The 17,703-nt window shown below is 52.6% G+C and overlaps 1 protein-coding gene across 3 annotated transcripts in view; it reads right to left on the bottom strand.

Moving 5' to 3' along the window:
• FBXO42 (F-box protein 42) overlaps positions 1–17,703 on the bottom strand; it is a 45,211-nt gene that overhangs the window by 4,148 nt on the left and 23,360 nt on the right. For all 3 annotated transcript variants that reach the window (XM_066334445.1, XM_066334447.1, XM_066334446.1), the window contains exons 4-7: positions 17,487–17,621; positions 1,691–1,844; positions 662–772; positions 310–406 (exon numbers count right to left, since the gene is read on the bottom strand). In XM_066334445.1, the coding sequence (XP_066190542.1) occupies positions 310–406; positions 662–772; positions 1,691–1,844; positions 17,487–17,621 (497 nt within the window). The remainder of the gene's footprint in view (positions 1–309; positions 407–661; positions 773–1,690; positions 1,845–17,486; positions 17,622–17,703) is intronic.

Here is a 17,703-nt window from a genome sequence, read left to right as displayed (position 1 = left end):
GAGCCATGCTTGGAGCGGGAGCAATCCCAAGTCAGTCCCGGGATTGGGAGAGCAGAGCAGTCCCAAGGGCCTGGAGCCAAACCAGCCTGTGCTGCCTCTCCACTGATCTGAGGTGCCACGGGGCATGAGTGGGGTTAAAACAGGGATTTTTTCATTAGAGCTCTGAGTCACTGGGGGAGATGGGGACTGTACCCACAGTGAGAGGGCCTGGCGGTCAAGGGCTCCACAGATAACTTGGGAATGAACCTGTGGAGAGCTGTCTGGAGCTGGGAGTGAGGCTGTGCCTGGCTTCTGTCTGGCTGAGCTCACCTGGGACTGGCCCCCGCGTGGGTGAGGGCTGGGCCCAGAGATGCTGGGCTTGGACCAAGCCCACTGCTCCAGATCCAGCACCCAGACGTCGTTGCTCCTGCAGGGATGAGACAACATGGGCAAAGGATACAACCAGGGATGTGGAACTTGGGCTCAGGGATGGGTTTTATAGCAGATTTGGGATTTCTGCAGGCGGGAGCCTTGGGATTTGCTGCCAGAGGCAAAGGGTGTGCTAAGGCAGCAGGCAGACCCCAAAATCCTGCAGAAAATTCCTCATGGGCAACCCCAAGACCATCCCAACCCGCTCCTGGCTCGCAGGGGCACTTGTCAGACACCCTCAGCTCAAACTTACATCTGTCGGGATCCAAGGGAGCCCCCAAAAACGATCATTTTGTCTTTGATGACACAGGAGGAGTGTCCTGCCATGGGAGGGGGGCCGTGTGTGGTCATGATGCAGTTCCACCTGGGAAGAGAGGCAGGAACAGATTCCCCAGTGAAGGAAAATGTTGGATGAAAGGCCAAACAAAAAATCCCAGTGGCCTGCAAAGTCCTCAAGAACATGTCACAGGGGAGAACAACAGGGAAAACCTCCAAATATCCAAATAGCAATGAAACTAATTAGAAATCCCAATGTGCTAAACATTTTTAAGGCATGACCTAGTCCCATGGCCAACTTGGGAACATCTCCCCTTCCAATTAAGTTTGCCTCAGATTCTTTCCAAGAGGTTTAATTACAGAGTTGTAATGACACTGCCCAAAGTGCACTGGATAATTGATACTTTGGAGGATGAAAAGTTCTCAGTGCAAGAGGAGCAGGAATCTTCTCTCTGATACAGCATTCTCCTTCTCACACACATGATCAGTGAGAAAGCCGGGTCTAAAATCAGCCAAAAGGTGTTTAAAGGGAAAAGGAAAATTCCTGCCAGCTCCAAGGATACTGCTGGATGTTTCAATCCCAGAGCTGTAAAGGCAGAGGTTGAAATGATAGAGAAATCTGATTTATCACTTCTCCCTGAGGGAACTGAGTTTTGGATCATCACTAAAAACAAGACCTCCAGCACTTCAGGCTTATCTCAGAAACACCTCAGTGCTCCAAGCCAAAGTGATAAGGCATTTAAAACACCCAGGTTTCCCACCTGGATGGGGATGCTCATGCAGCCTGGAATATTGAGGTACAAGTCCAGAACCATATGGAAGCAACAGCACCCACAAGGTGCTTGGCAGCACCTTGTTCTCTCCTCTGCTGAAATTGTGTGGCCTTTTTTTGTTTCAGAAAGAGCATTAGAGACACACCTGGGAAACCAGGACCACGCATAGCTTCCCAGGCATTCCTCCAGCTGCATTCCAGAGCCATTTTTCCAGGATCAAAGCCTGCTCTTACCAGTTTTTGGAGGGGGAGTACGTGTGGATCTCATCGAAGAACCTCTCGGGCTGGTGCAGGGGGTAAGGGCTCGGCCGGGTCCACCCCCCAAAAAGCACCAGCAAGTCCTTGTAGACCACCAGCGTGGCCCCAGCCTTGGGAGAGGGGTAGGAACCTGGCAGAGAGGGAGGAAAAGTTAGGAAAACAATGTTTGAACATAAGCCCCCCACTCCGCATAGTTTCTTCCTGAAGTGTCACAACATGGAGATTCCGCCTTCCCAAAAAATATAAAATAACATAAAAAAAAAAAAAAGAAAAAAAAAGAAAAAAGAAAAAAAAAAGAAAGAAAAAACCCAGCAAAATTAGAGCTGGGAGCCTGGGAAGAAAACTCCTGCCAATTTATGTCATGGTAATTAGTAGGAGCCTGAAAGCACATCTCAAACACAGCAAAACATCTGTCACTCACTGGCAGGAAATTGCTGGTTTTCCAGCATATCCCTCCAAATTATTGCTTTAGCACTGAATAAAAGCAATAATTACCTCCAAATACCTCGTAACGTCTCTCCCTGGGGAGGGAGGGAGAAAGGAGAAAATTCCAAGGCACCCAGAGTGGCTTGTGCAGATGTGTGGGGTGCTCACAAGCGGCAGCACTCACTGAACCCCATGTTTGAGAAGGAAGCCCTGAACACTCTGGCTGTGAATGAACTAATTCCTCAAGTCTGCAGGATGCAGTGCTGCTCTAAAAATCACGGAAAACCTTTTTGTGTGGCCTGTCTGAGGTTCAAAGGGCTCTGCAGGGACCAGGGGCTTCCTAAGCAGGGCCTGCACAAGGACAGCATGACCCTCTTGGGCTCGGTGTCCTTGGGATTTGATGTGCTCAGATGATTCTGTGTATCCCAAGGGTTTTCTAGAGCTCACCTCTCAACCTACTGCTGCTCCTGTGCCCCCTGGTCACCACAGCCATGTGAAGTTGTGGCTGCCCCATCCCTGGAAGTGTCCAAGGCCAAGCTGGATGGGACTTGGAGCAACCTGGCCCAGTGGAAGGTGTCCCTCCCCATGGAAGGAGAGTGGAATGAAATGAGCTTTAAGGTCCTCCCAACCCAAACCATTCTGGGATTTTATGGTTCTTAACCCGCTTGGAGCAGGAGCAGCCCCAATGCAAGAAACATGTTGGCAAGAGCAACTATCAAAGGATTCGATCCCTTTGAATTTGTGTTGGGAAATTGGCCGCAATCTGCTGCAAAATCCCAATCCCTGCCTGCCTCTGGAGCCAGAGGTGCTGTGTCACCACCCTGCTGATGTGTGAGGGCTGAGCTGCTTCCCAGAAGCAGCTAAAGCCTCTCCAGCCTGGCTGACTCCGAGCATTCTCCTTCCCACAGCGGTCACCAGCACCCAGCACATCCCTACACCTCTGCAGCCACTCTTTCCAGTTAATCCTGGAATCCCCATCCCAGCCCCACACTCCCCTCCATGCCCGGCTCTGGGAGCAGCGCAGCTCAAGGGCACAGCTCACATGTGGCCATGGCAGTACTGCCACCTCTCTGAAAGAGCCAATGCTCTGACCTGGCCTCTGTCTCCTCCCCTGTCCCAGCAGGACTCAGAGACACAATTTTAGCAGGGAATGACACCCAGAACAGACTATTTTTAAAAGAAATCGGAGCAACTATTTTAGGATGTTGCAGCTGAGGGAAGCAATTCCATTGTGATGGGTTCCAGGTGCTGAGAGGGAAGAGTGGAGCAAAAAGCAACCCCTGGCCTGATGCAAAGATGGCCACAGTGGCCCTGAGCCCTTCCCTAAGCCTCATGGAGATGAGGGAAAAATGGGAATAAAGCTCTGCAGAAGTAATTAATGCAAGGTAATGTGTGGCCAGAGCTGTACCAAGGTGAGGACGAGATGCCAGTGAGGGTCACATGTGGTTACTCCTTGTTCCTGAATTCCAGTCTTCCTGGCTTGTTCCATGTGTGCAGTTCATTAACTCACACCAGCGTGTTTCCAGCCTAAATAATTCCATGGCAGTGCAGAAAGTTTTTCTCCTAAGCCGGGCACCACAATAAAACATTTGTACCTGAGCTGGTGAATCCCAGACAGGTGATTCTGAGATGCCACAAGGTCCTGGGGTTAAACTGGGTTATTTTTAAACAAAAAGGGGCAGTTAGAGTCATTCCAGGATGGAAAAACGTTGGCACCTTGCTCAAAAAGGCCTGGGATGGAGCAGTGAGGAAACTCACCCTCCCACTGCTGTAACCTGAAGGTCAACCCTGGCCTCATCCACAGAGACAATTCCCAAGTGAGTCAGTGCCATGCAAACAGCCCAGGGCAGAGGCCAGCCCTGGTTTTTCAGGAAGCTTTGCCTGTTATTGGACATTGTATGAATGTAAATGAGCTGAGTTTCATTCTTCAATGCAGGAAAACTCTGTATTTTGCACGTCAGAGAAGTTCTGGCCTCTCAAAGTCTCCTCCAACAGCAAAATCAGGATATCTGTGGATACTCTCCACAAATGAGATGCACCACAAGCATCTCCAGGATCTTGTGATGGAGAAGGAATGCATGGAAATCTGGAGAATTAATGCTCTTTATCCCTGAAGCCGGGGAGGACTGCTAGGTGGTGGGTCCTCAGGAAGGGCAGGAACATCCCGAGGGAGCTGCTGGAAGGGGGAAGGCACCGGCAGCTCTGTGACCTCAGCACTCAGGCACGCGGAGGAGCCTGGAACAGAGGGACATCAAAGGGATGCCGCGAGGACCTGCTCAAAGTCCGAGCCCTCTGGAGGATGTGGGAGGCGGCAGCGGCCTTTCAAAGACTCCCAGGAACACACAGGATCCTCTCTGGGATTCCATATGGATCGGGCTGAGGAGCCATCAGAACCTCGTTAATGAATTGCACTGGTTCCCACTGGTCCCAGTGGGGAACCGGCTGTGATCCTGAGCTCCCCACCCCAGTAACAGCACCCAGCCCAACATCCAGGTTATCCTTCCTGAGGATAAAGGTTCGAGCACGCTGAGGGTGTAGCACAATTCACTCCACCTAAGGGCAGTGGCCCCATCCCTGTGCAGCTGACGCTGTTCTTTCGCCTTGGATGAGGAGCTAAAAGCTGGGCTGAGCTATTTTTTTCCCAGCTGATGGATTTTCCTGGCTCGCAAAGCCAAAAAACCAACCAGCCAAAGATCTCCGGCTTCCACAGATGTTTGGAAAAGAAATGCCAGCCTCTGATCACTCCCGACACAAGCTCTGGGTGTTTTATCTGTGTTGGATCTGTCCTTATAAGCAGTTTTTAAAGCGCAGTTATCCAGCCCTGTAAAGCCACCAGAGCCGCACGCGCACAGATTAACGGGAACAAAGGAAAAGCCTGGCTTGAAGGGCACGTGGGACACAGAGTGCCAGACCAGCCTTCTACTTCTGGAAGGGGCAGCCCTGAGAGATTCCAAAAAACAGCTGGAATAGGGAACAGAAACAGTCGCCCCGTGGTTATCTGCTGGGATTGCCCAGGTGGAAGGATCGGCTGAGGTCGATGTAGTTTGGGGAATATTCTAGAGGAGGGGCTGGAGTGGGGCAGAGGGTCTGCACTGGCCTGTGGGGAAGGGAACACATGGAAAGAGCTGTGTCAAAGGGATCAGTACTGAGGAGCTTTACTTCTGGAGAAGAATGAGATGAGGGCTGCAGCCAGGAGCCATTTCTGCTGGATCTGGTGGATCCTGCAGGGAGCCAACTGTCACCATCACAGCCAACTGATTTTCACGGAGCCTCCAGATAACCAAAGCCATGTGTCTAATCTCAAAGCTGAGGAATTAGAGGGAGCTGCTCCAGCATCCCATGGATTTCAAGCTCCCAGGTTCAAAAGCCACCTGCAATCTGCACTCCAGAGGTACAGGAAACTATCCCTGAGAAGGGCTCGGGGCTATCCTTCCACGAGAATCCTGGAATGATTTTGGTTGGAAGGGATCTTAAAGCTCATCCATTCCACTCCCTGCCATGGTCAGGGACACCTTCCACTATTCCAGGGTGCTCCAAGCTCTGCCCAGCCTGGCCTTGCACACTTCTTACCAAGGCAGGATGGTGCCTGTTTTGCACACTGAGTTGTTCCAAATTGGATTCAACCCTGCCCACCGTGAGTTTTGTGTTTCCATGCTCAGGCAGCAGGAGAGCCACATCCAGGGGCTGGCTTTTAGTCTGGCTTTTAGTCTGGACTGGATTCTCAAATCCCAGTTTCCAGCCTGGAACCCTCATCCACCCCAGCCGAGGGATGGCTCCAACTACATCCCACCTCACAGAGTTCCATCCCAAACTTGTGTGACAGTGTGACGTCACCCCCAAATCTTTCCCCTTCAACTGGAAGCAAAACTAGAGAAGGAAAAAACAATAAATCCCTCTGCTTCCCAGGATTTTTCCACAGCAGTTGGCAGATTCATCCAGAGCCCTGTCAAGTTTCCCAAAGGGAAGAAGACAAGTTGGTGAGCAGCAGTCCAGAGGCCAGAGGAGGATGAACATCCCAGTAATCCCAGCACTAGCACTGGACTTGGGAGATGCCAAAGGAGCACTCCTATGAGAAAAGCAAACATCCCTGTTGCACACCCACTCATTCCCAAAGTTAAACCAAACACTGAGGAAGGACTCTGCTCAGCTGCCACGGATCCAGCATTTGACATTCACCTGTTTTTAATCCCAAAACATCTAAAACAGAGCACTGGGATTATGAACATGTTCTAGACCAGTTCTGACCAGGCCTGCCCAAACCTTAGAGCCTCTAAAAGCCACAGAAGTATCATTTTCTCTTACCGAAACCAAGGCAATTTAGTGTTCCCTTCCAGAAAAACCCCAAATTCCATGCTGGGAAGCAGACAGGAATTCAGCCGTGCAGAAGTTTTAAGGAAAAACTGAACAAGATCTTATTTGTCTCCTCAGCAGCGAGACAAAACCTCTGTGGGTACAAATAATCTCTTAGGAAGGAAGGGGGGGAATATTCCGAGTTCACGGGCAATTTTGGGGGACACTTTAGCAACCCCCTGATGTTGACACAGACAGAATTCCCGCCACGCTCCCAGTGTGGGATTTCCACCTTGCAGTGATTTGGGACTGTGGTACAAGCCCAGTCAAACCCTGGCGTGGAAGCAAAGCTTTGGTTTCTTGCAATATCTGGGAGGAGGAGGCAGAAGCCCCAGGGAGGATCAGTCACCTCCATGCTGTTGCAAGGTGCCCATGGGTATTTTTTTAACCCTGGCATTTGTGAGGTGCTGCCACTCTGATAAAGCCCTGGAAAAGAAGAGGCAGTGCCCTCTGAACCCTGTGCAACAGGATTCACTGAGTCACTCTGTGCTAATGCCTAGCAAAAATGTCCTCATGCAGCAGTTGAGCAAACAGTGCTGAGATAACCGTGCCAGAACGCCGCAGGCTCGGCCTCTTATCTCCCAACAGCCCTGAATGGGGATCGCCACAATTCCTGAAGCTCCAGGAGAGGCTTTACGGGGATACACCCTGCTCCTTCTCCCCGGCAGCACCACCTCAAGGTGCTGGGTGCTCTGTGGGGTGAGGTCACTCTTCCCAATCATCCTTTGGGAAAGGTGGATTTGGCCCTGCACGAGGTACTGCTCTTGCAGAAGCTGCTGTTCCTTCTCTCCATGGGCGGAATCCCCACCATCTCCCTGCCTCCATGCTCAAGTTTTTATTCCCCCTGGAGTGACACTGCCCGGCAGACTTCTTCAGTGATTTAACAGCCTGACACCTCCCCAGATCAGCCCCGGAAGATCAGCAATTAAAAGAGCTCAGTGTTCCCGGAAGGAGCTGAGCAGCTCCTGCTGCTTGTGTTCCCTGCAGGAGGTGAAGGAAGAGATGGGAATTGCTGGCTTAGGCTCCCCAGCCCTGAGGAGGGGGTAACTGCAGGGAAGGGAGGAGCTCGGGGTGGGACATCGAGGCTGTGTCCCTGCTCAGCCCTGCTGAGCTCCGCACTTTCCGCTCCCGGATTGTTTCCCGCGGTGCGAGGGAGGTGGCGGCAGCTGCCCCGACCTTAGAGAATCCCAAAATGAGTGGTGTTCCAGGAAATGGCTGCTGTGTAATTTGGTGAGGTTACAGCTACCACGGGGCTCCAAACCTCAACTATCCTCTAAAGAGCACTCTGTGGGCACAGCCAGAGAATCCCAGAATGATTTGAGATGGAATAGACCTTAAAGCTCATCCCATTCCACCCCTGCCATGGGCAGGGACACCTTCCACTGGACCAAGTTGCTCCAAGTCCTGTCCAGCCTGGCTTTTGACACTTTGGAGGATGGGGAATCCACAACCCTTCTGGATGCAGAGGGAGGAAGTGCAAATAGCCTGGGAAGAGCCCGGGCTTTGCTGCTCCCAATATCTGCTGCAAGGACAACAGTTGTTTACTGAAACCCCAGCATCTTCGCCCTGAAATTCCCAGCACAGGAAGGGAAATTCAGTCCAGCACTTGGCATTCCCCTCCTTTGCTCTCTCCCCTTTCACTCTGATTTTCAACCCAGTGGTTCCTGAACTTTTCTCCCTCATTCTGGTAATTCCAGCCCTGAACACCAAATTCCCCGAATATTTCATGTCAGGAACCAAAATCAACCTTTGGACTGCAGACAAGCGCGAGCGAGTGCTCTGTCATTCCGCGTGCCTGCCCCATTCTCTGAGAGTTTTACAGCAGATGCTTTGGGGAAGGATTAAAATCAGGCTATGGAGCGCCAGGATGCGAAGAGGCTCGGAAGGAACATTGTGCTGGGTATGGATTAAACTGCCCCGGGAATGCTGCCTGCTCAATCCCGGGTATTACACACATAATCCTGCTGGATAGAGTCCTCAAGGCAAAGGCTGGGCTGCCTTGGAAGGAGCTCTTGCCGATAGATGTCAGCACAGCCTGCCCAAAATTCCTAGGACGACCTTTCCTTCCCAGCTGACAGTGCAGCCATGGGATGGTGGGGTTTTATCCCACTGACCCCACAATGAACCTGCCCAGGAGAGAAGGAGCTGTCAGAGACCCGGGGAAATAGAATAATTTGATGAGAAATTAGCAGGGAATTTGTGTCCAGGGAAACCATCCAGGGTGCACCCCTGGGTGCCTCCCATGCCTTGGGAAGGAGGGATGAGCTCCCTCTGGGGTGCAACACATTCATGAGATGTGAGACACTACCAGTGTCAACAACCCCGTGCACGGCTCCAGGGTTTTGAGCCTTTTTCCTGAAAAGGAAATAAATTGGAGATGCTTTGTCTGAGCCACAGTTCGCCAAATTCCTCAGCTCCAACCAAACTCAGATGAGCAAGAAATTAAATTCTCCGCAGAGGCTGAGATGTCAGGAAAATGAAAATAAAAGAAAATAAAAAATCCTGATAGAAAAAAAACCCCCACAAAAACCTCTTGGAAAATCCAGCCAAGCTTCTGTCTAAGTTAAAGGGATGACAGACCTGCACTTTGGGATCATTAAAATGCAAATTGTTCTCAAAATGTTGGCTTTCCAAGGTGGAAGAGGGAGCACCAGGTACCACTACTACTACTACTAGTACCTGGTAGTACTACTAGGAGGGATTCTCACTCAACCCTGGAAGTGTCCAAGGCCAGGTTGGACAGGGCTTGAAGCACCCTGGGATAGTGGAAGGTGTCCTGGTAGAACCAGGTGAGAGCCCAAACCTGTACTGAGGGAAGAGGGAAACCAGAGGAACTGAGGGAAGAGGGAAACCAGATCCCCACTCAAGCACCCACTTCCCTTCAAGTCACTCCTCTCCCAGCCTCCTCAGCTTTTCCCTCTATTTCCTTCCCACAGAACTCCTGCCACGTCAGGCTGAGCTGTCCGGGGCAGGGCAGGAGGGCACCCACAGGGTGAGGGATCATTCCCTGAGGGAGTGCTACAGTCAGATGCGGCCTCCCTGCCCTGCTTACCAAGGCAGCTGAGGCCTGCTCTGAGGAGCCCATTTCCCACGGCAGGGAATGTTTTTCCCCCATGTTTTGCCCACGGATAAAAACTGGCTGAACTTCCAAGTCCTGCATCCTGTCCAAGGACAGCAGGGAATGGGACAGGGGAAGTGCTTTGGCCTGCTGGGTTAAACCCCCTCTGCCAGCCCCATGGCAGCTCACCAACTGAACTAGCCCCTGGTCCTGGGCACATTCCCACCTCCCTGGGCAGGTAATCCATGGCTTCTTCAAAGCCATTCCTGGCTGCCTCCGGCACCACATTCATGGGAGGCAGAGGTGTCCTGAGCCCAGGCACACCTCACTCTAATTGCTGAACTGACTCTGCCCCCCTCCTGCGACTCTGAGAGCGGAAAGGAGTCACAGAGTGACTCTGTGACCTTGGCGGATATCGGGAGCCGCTGGAAAAGTGCTGGGAACACAGCATTGATAAGGATAAGCCGCTGCCAGCTGGAGGGTGGGGCAGGATGCAGCCAGGTAGGGTCGGGGCGGAGGGGAGGGAGGAATGTGGGAAGCGAGGCCATTTCAGATGTGGGATTTAGGAATGGGAGGCACAGGAATGTTTTCCCCTGGTGGTGGTGATCTTCACCGATTTCCCATTCCACTGACAGTCAACGCTTCAGCAGGAAAGCCCTTCACCCCACCAGGCTCTCCAGGCAGGGGAGGGACCCCAGAGATGGATCTGTTGGCTTTTCCTGCCTGGTTTACTGAAGGCACCTGTGAGAATAAATCCTTGCAAACAGTTCACCACACACTCAGTATGTGCGTGTCTTTTGTACCTGTGTGTGCCTGGGACTGATCCATGCCAGGCACGGCAGGGTGGACATCCAAGGATGGATGCCAGTGGAATGTGGTTTGGATCCAGACAACAAACCTTCTAGAGGTTAAACACAGGCAGCAATGCCATGAGCTGGAGGAGGACAGAGCCTGGCAAATCAAAGGGAGGGGAGGTGTGTGCTGTAAACCTAAACCTGTGGATTAATCTCCTGGAAACCAGCTGTGCCTTCCCAACCAGGCGGCAGATGACCAAAAAAAAAAAATAGCCTTCACTTAATTGGGGTTGATTTTTCATCTCTTGCCCTTGAGATATTTCATACTGAACACCACAAATTCCATTAGAGACGTTCTGCAAAACCAGCCAGGCAAAGAGAGAAACAAATAAACATGAGATGGATTCAGGGGCTAGGAACAGCCCTGCTTCCAGCTCGGAGCTGCCAGCCCACCCTCTGCAAGGGCAGGAAGGAAGTCCAAACTCTATATCCAGGAATATTGCTGGAGAGTTTGTCTGTCATAGGCTTGACGTTAGTGGTCACTCACCTCCTTGTAAAACTGGGAGCCCAAAAAAGGAGGAAAAAAATCAATATACTTAAACTGCAGAAAGCAATTCCAAGCAACTGTGCTAAGACAGCCTCTGTCCCAAAGAGTGGCATGGGACAAAGCCTGGAAAGTCTGGTTTTACTCCAGGAGGACAGAAATGAGGGGTGGGATAAGGAAGAAATGAAGTGCGTGTAAGGAAGAATTTAAGTGTATGATCAGGAGGAAACTGGGTGTGTGATAAGGAAGAAATCAGGTGCAGGATAAGGAAACTCCCGGCAGGAGGCTCACAGGATTAAAGCTGAGCTTCCAAAGGGGTCAAGTCACTTTGAGCTTGAGGATTCCAAGAGCCTTTGGATGGTGGTGGGAAAGCCATGGATTTCTGGAGGATAACATGGAATGTTTCAGCTCTGCAGAGGCAGGAACAGGCCCTACTGCAACCAAACTCAAAGGGCAACGAGGAAAAAAAAACCATCCAGATCAGGAAAAGAGCTGGAATATGCCTTCTTCTCTTCCAGGCTTACCAAGACCACTCACAGCACGAAGGATTTCCATCCACCCCATTAACCTGCTCCACTTTGGAGGCTCAGGCACATACACTCACAGCATAATTAGAAAGGTTATTCTGTGCCAGGAATCAGCTCCTGGATCCTCTGGGCTCCCGGGAGGCCAACAGTGACCACGTGGCTGCAGTGGGCTCAAGGTGATGCTGGGTTTTTACTAGAACAGTTTTGCCTTCAATCAGATGGGGACGTGGGGCACCACAGTGAGGTCAGAGGCAAAGAGGGACACAAAGGGAATTTTACAGCCAGAGTCTTGGTCAGGTCAGGATTTTGGGGGGTTTTAATGCCCAAAGCAAGGCTGTGCTTGGGATCCCTGTGAGGGAAGTGACTGCAGAGGGAACAGAGCTGCAGTCTGGGGACAGGGCAGAGCATCTCAGTTACTGCTGTGCAGAAAATCCTTGACATTGGAAAAGCCCCCCAGGACCATCGAGTCCAACCTCGAGACCAATGCTCTCCTTGTCACCCAGCCCACTGAGTGCCATGTCTAGGCATTCCTTGGACACCTCCAGGGATGGGGACTCCAAACCTCCCTGGGCAGCCCCTGCCAAAGCCTGATCACCCTTTCCATGCAGAAATTCCACCTGGTGTCCAATCTGAGCATTCCTCTGGCCTGCCCTGAGGCCATTCCCTCTCCTGTCCCTGTTCCCTGGGAGCAGAGCCCAACCCTCCAGCTGCCCCCTCCAGTCAGGGAGTTGTGCAGAGCCACAAGGTCCTCCCTGAGCTCCTTTTCTCCAGACTGAGCCCCTTTCCCAGCTCCCTCAGCTGCTCCTGGGGCTCCAGACCCTTCCCAGCTCCATTCCCTTCCCGGGACACATTCCAGTCCCTCCAGGTCCTTCCTGACTTGACAGGCCCAGGACTGGAAACGGTGGATCCAAAACACAACCCTGAACTGAACAAGCTGCACAATCTGCAGTCACAGAGGGTTTAACTCCACACATGAGGAGCTTCCCACTATTCCCACACCTTTGTTTATTCCTCAGATTCCCCGAGCTGCTGGACAGCCCTGCTCCTGTCCCATTGGGATTCATTCCCTGAGTGATGGTGCTGCTCTGGTTTGTGGCTGTGCAGGCCTGGATCCTGTGGGATCCATGGGATCCAGCACCACCTCCCCTCCTCGGGAACCCCTCAGTCCTTCCCTGTGTCTCCTTCAGCTCTGCAAAGTTCCCAGAGCTGAGGAGATCCCAACCAAGGCATTCACTCCAGAGCGGGACTAGCACTGTGAAACTCCACCAACTGTTTGGAAAATTGTTTGGAAAACTCGCTGCTGTTTTCTAGAAGCGGGAGATGAAAACAAGTCAGGGCTTTTTAGCTCGGGGCAAGGGTTTTGCACAGCTTTGTCAAGGCCAAACCTCTTTGCTCCATGAGCAGTGGGGAGGTTTCTCCACCAGGACCACATCTGAACCAGAAGTCTCTCCCGAGTCTCTCCCGCCTCCTTCGGGCTGTTGGTTTTGTTGACACAACACCATCAAAGGCAACTTCTCCTCAGTCACAAAGGGAAACTTGATACTCCCACTCCCGGGACCGAGGGGGCTGGGGGAAGAGTCGAGCCAAGAGGAACCGCTGGCAGAGGGGTTTTACTGCGTCCTGCTAAGGCCACCCAGGAAGTTTAAGCACAAACTCCAGGGTGGAGGACTCCGCTCATTCCCAGGCTGGATCAGGAGGGAGGATCAGCCACGGCCCAACACTGCGAGGACAGAGAGGATCAAAGCCTCGCACGGAGGAGTTCAGCCTCCAAGTCTGGTTGATCCCGATATCCTAAGAAGGATACAAAGCTTTCCCATCTCCCCAGCGTGACCGCAGGGACAGAAAACACCGGGAGAGAAGTCCTGGGGAGGTGCCTGTGCCGGTGCAAGGGTGGCCCAGGGCAGCAGCACCAGGAGTCTCCTCTCAGCAACAGGAAAACCGGAGCCTCGGAGCTCCTGAACTCCTGTGGGATCAGAGAGGGATATCCCTGCCTGGCAGTGGGAAAACACACAGGGACAGGGAGGGACAGAGCCCTTCCCAGCACTCCTGCTCCCCCCCACAGCTGCAGGAAGGTGGGAACAGAAGAGGAATGATAAAGCAGACCCAAGATGAGGATGTGCAGATCCTACAGGACTTCAGTGGGAATTTCTCTCCCTGCAAAGCCCTGGCTGTTCCAGCACCACTCCAGACCTTATAAACACCACAGGCTCAGTTTTAAAGGGAAAAGCTTTTCACTTCTGTGCCATGAACTCCTGGGAGAGCAAAGCTCCTGGCCTTTTTCTCCCTAATTCAAAAAGGCATTTTCTGGTATGGTTCTGGCCAAGAGAGGCCAAGTGCAGGACTGAGGAACTGGAACTACGGAACCCAGGGAGGGACAAAGCCTGCAGAGACACAGCCTGGAACAGCCCAGGCAGGGCAGCAGGACACTGCCTGGGGACACACTGCCAATCCTCCTGTGAGGTATCCCTGCAGGATGTCGTGGACAGGAGGCTCAGATGGTGTCAACACAGGGATGGGCACGAGCTCACCAGGAGAGTTTCACAGACCTGCATGGAAACAGGAGAAACCTTCCTTGCCAGTAGGGCCACAGATCCAGGGATGAATCCCGGCTCAGCCAAGTCCAGGCATCAGCAAAGGCCTCATCACAAGCCCCTGCAGCTCCCATTGCATGAAGTAATAGAATCATGGAATGCTTTGTGTTGGAAGGGACCTTAAAGCCCATCCAGTCCCAGCCCTGCCATGGGCAGGGACACCCTCCACTGTCCCAGGGTGCTCCAAGCCCTGTCCAGCCTGGCCTTAGAAACTGCCAGCCTGTGTCAGTCTCATCCCCCTCACAGGGAACAATTCCTTCCCAATATCCCATTTGACCTTGCCCTCTGGCATTCCAGGCCCTTGTCCAAAGTCCATCTTCCAGCATTCTTGGAGCCCCTCCAGGTACTGAAAGTCCTTGGACTCTCTGTTTCAAACAGGGTTTGGTTTCTTTTTTGGCTGTTCAGCCCATTTTTGGGGAGCACCAGGGACTCTCACCACTGAAACCAGTGTGCTCCAGCTGAACTCACAGGAGTGGGGCCTCACAGCTAGATAAACAGATTCCAGCACAAACCACCCCCAGTTCTCCACCAGGATCCCCTGAGCACAGATGGGCTCGAATTCCAACAAGTGCCCAGGCTAATTGTGCAAGTGAGGGCAAGGAAAGGATCTCCAACACATGGAAAAGGCCTCTGCCTGCCTTTGGGACACCACTGCAGCGTCCCACACATGGGGCTGGTAATTACCCTGCTCCTGCTCCAGCAGATCCTGCGTGGGATGGGAAGGGGTGGGAGCAGCTCCACAATGGCCAGAAGAGCTCGAGGGAGAAGGGCTGGGAGGCACCTTCCGAAAAGAGAGATCCTGCTCCCTGCCATCCTCCTTTCAAGACCTTCCAACCCCACCAAAAGCTCTCCAGAAGAGCCAGGCATGAACTCTCTTGTGCTGCTCCAGCCCCATCAGTCACATGTCAAAGCCATTGTTTCAGATCTAAGCAAGAAAATACTTCGAAACCTCAAAAATTAGGGTTTTTTGAAGTAATTATCTCCCTCCTCCACCTTTGAGACAAAAGAAACCCAGGCCAATTATTTCTTTGAAGGCTAAATATTTACTCCCAAATGAAGCAGCTCAGGCTGGAGGGGAATTATCCAGCTCTGATGTCATCTCTGGCCTGGGAGCCAGAAAAACCTGGATGGAAACAGGTAGGAAAAAACAACAACAACAAAAGGGTATTTTCTCCTGGAAAAGCCTCTCAGAAAGGGATGAAGTTGTGTCCAAGACACTGTGCTCCCATTCCCTGCCAAGGCTTGTTAGAGAAGATGCTTAACGAGAGCACACGCGGAGTGTGAGGGAACCTCTTCGAGCAAGACCTGGCCTTGGGAAAGAGCCAGGGTCTTATTCCAGAGCTTTGGAGTCTGTGGGGCAGGTGTGGGAACTCCTTCACAGCAACTAGCCTGCACACACAAGGAGTGGTAATCAATCATTGTCAACTCTTTGTGGTTTTTTTTTTGGTGGTGTTTTTTTTTTTTTAAAGCCCTCTCCTGCCCTATCTACAGGATTTCAAAGCTCCCAGCTTCTGCCCCCTCCAGCCACTCTCCTTTCCCAGGCAGGCAGTGCCAACCCCCACGTTCAGGGCACCCCAAGGAAGAACGGGAGCTGTGCTGGACCCCACTGGGGTGACTCATCCCTTTGCAAAACCAGGAACCAGAGCGCTCTGCGCTCCTGGCCTCCAGTTTCAGTTGCGATCCCATCTCGCCCATGACAGCATGCAGGAACATCTCCTCGGGGGATCTTCCCGTGGGACCTCACCCCGCCACGCGTTCCCACAGGACCCGTTCTCTGGGAGCTGTCTTTGTCAGCAGGGCACTGGCACGTGGCTCCCAGCTGTGCCCCGCATTCAGCACGGGGGAAGAGCTCCCTGGGCTGCAGGAACCCATGGCCTCTGCAGAGCCCAGGATCCTGATCATCCTCCTCTCTCCAGCCCCGAGCACGGAGAGAGCTCCAACAGGGTAGGACGGATGATGGCAGGAGTTTGGAGGGGTGGGGTTTCTTTTCCCCCCGTTTAAACACACAGCTCCTTAATTCTCCCCTGTGGAAGTCACACAGGGGCTGTGTGACATAAAAATCAGAACACTAAGGGAAGCGTGGGTGGAGATCCAAGCACCAAGGCGTTCACAGCTGAAATTCTCAGGTGACACAAGCACTTGGGGTTTGTCCCTGATCCCTCTCCAGCTCCCCTGGAGCTCCTTTAGGCACCAGAAGGGGCTCTGAGGTCACCCTGGATCCTTCTCTTTTTCAGGTGAGCACCCCCAGCTTTCCCACATCCCTCTATATCAATCTCCACCTCTTATCTCCTTATTCCCTGGAGTTTGGAGGACTTCCAAGTGCCAGACAAGAAAATACTTTAAACACTATCTGAGTAGTCCACGATACTTAGGGAATTCTGTGCCCAACAAGGAGTGCTGGTGGATGCTAAGCTCCTTTTTTCTTTCCTCTTGCCAAAACAGCTGCTTTAACACTGATTTCCCACCCCTGCTCTAAGAGCTTCCCCCAATTATTCTGCTTTCCTCAAAGTTATTTTAGTGGAATTCAAAAATTAAAAGAAAAATCAAACTATCGTGAGGGACATTTCCAGCACAAAAAGCAGTGTGGGAAATAATCTGTGGTGTTTTCCTGCCTGGCTGAGGGTGCCTGGACAGCAGGAATGAACCTGCTTTCCCACGCTTCTCACCTGCACGGGCTTGTCTGCTCCACTCCCCAAAATACCTGGAGTGGGAGCCACTGGAATGAGCAAAGAAAATCTCAGCTTTGGGACAATGACTCTCACCATGGAATCAAAGAATGGGACCTTAAACACACCCAGTGCCACCCCTGCCATGGGCAGGAACAATTTCCACTACCCCAGCCAGGCCTTGGATCCAGGGATCCAGGGGCAGCCACAGCTTCCCTGGGCACCCTGTGCCAGGGCTCTCCACCCTCACAGGGAACAATTCCTTCCCAATATCCCATCCAGCCCTGCCCTCTGGCAGTGGAAGCCATTCCCTGTGTCCTGTCTCTCCATCCCTTGTCCCCAGTGCATCTCCAGCTCTCCTGGAGCCCCTTCAGGCACTGGAAGGGGCTCTGAGATCTCCCTGGAGCCTTCTCCAGGCTGAACAATCCCAATTTCTCAGCCTTCTCTAGGCAGAACAATCATCACAACTTTCTCAGCCTACTCCAGCGTGAACAATCCCAACTCAGCCTTCCCCAGACTGAACCATCCCAACTCTCTCAGCCTTCCTCAGATTGATCAATCCTGATTTTCTCAGCCTTATTATCAAGGCAGGCTCTGGTGGCTGCAGGGAATGTCCCTTACCCTGCATGACAGCGACCAGGTGCTCCTGAGACCCCCCCCCCCGAGGTGGTGCTGAGGACACAGATTCTGCCACAAACCCTTATTTCTCTGGGACACGGCCCAAACCTGGTGGGATAACGCTCAGACACCCAGGGAAACACTGGACCTGAGCCACGGGGAGGAGCGATGAGGCAGGGGGGAGCTGCCAGGGCTCACCTGAGGCCAGGGGCCGGATCCACTCCTTGCTGTTGAGGTCCAGTCTCCAGAGGTCGTTGAAGGCGGCGTTGCAGCTGCTCTGGGTGCAGCCCCCGAACACGTACATGGACTGGTTGGCATCGTAGTAACACGCACCTGCAACAGACCACAGCTGCTGTCACTGCTCTGTGCCCCACACAGCTCCTGTCCCTGCCCTGTGCCCCACACAGCTGCTGTC

This window comes from Sylvia atricapilla, chromosome 22 (assembly GCF_009819655.1).
Source record: "Sylvia atricapilla isolate bSylAtr1 chromosome 22, bSylAtr1.pri, whole genome shotgun sequence".
In the NCBI taxonomy this organism is placed as follows: Eukaryota; Metazoa; Chordata; class Aves; order Passeriformes; family Sylviidae; genus Sylvia; species Sylvia atricapilla.
Note: the sequence above shows the minus strand (reverse complement) of the source record. Positions and strands in the feature narration are given on the sequence as shown.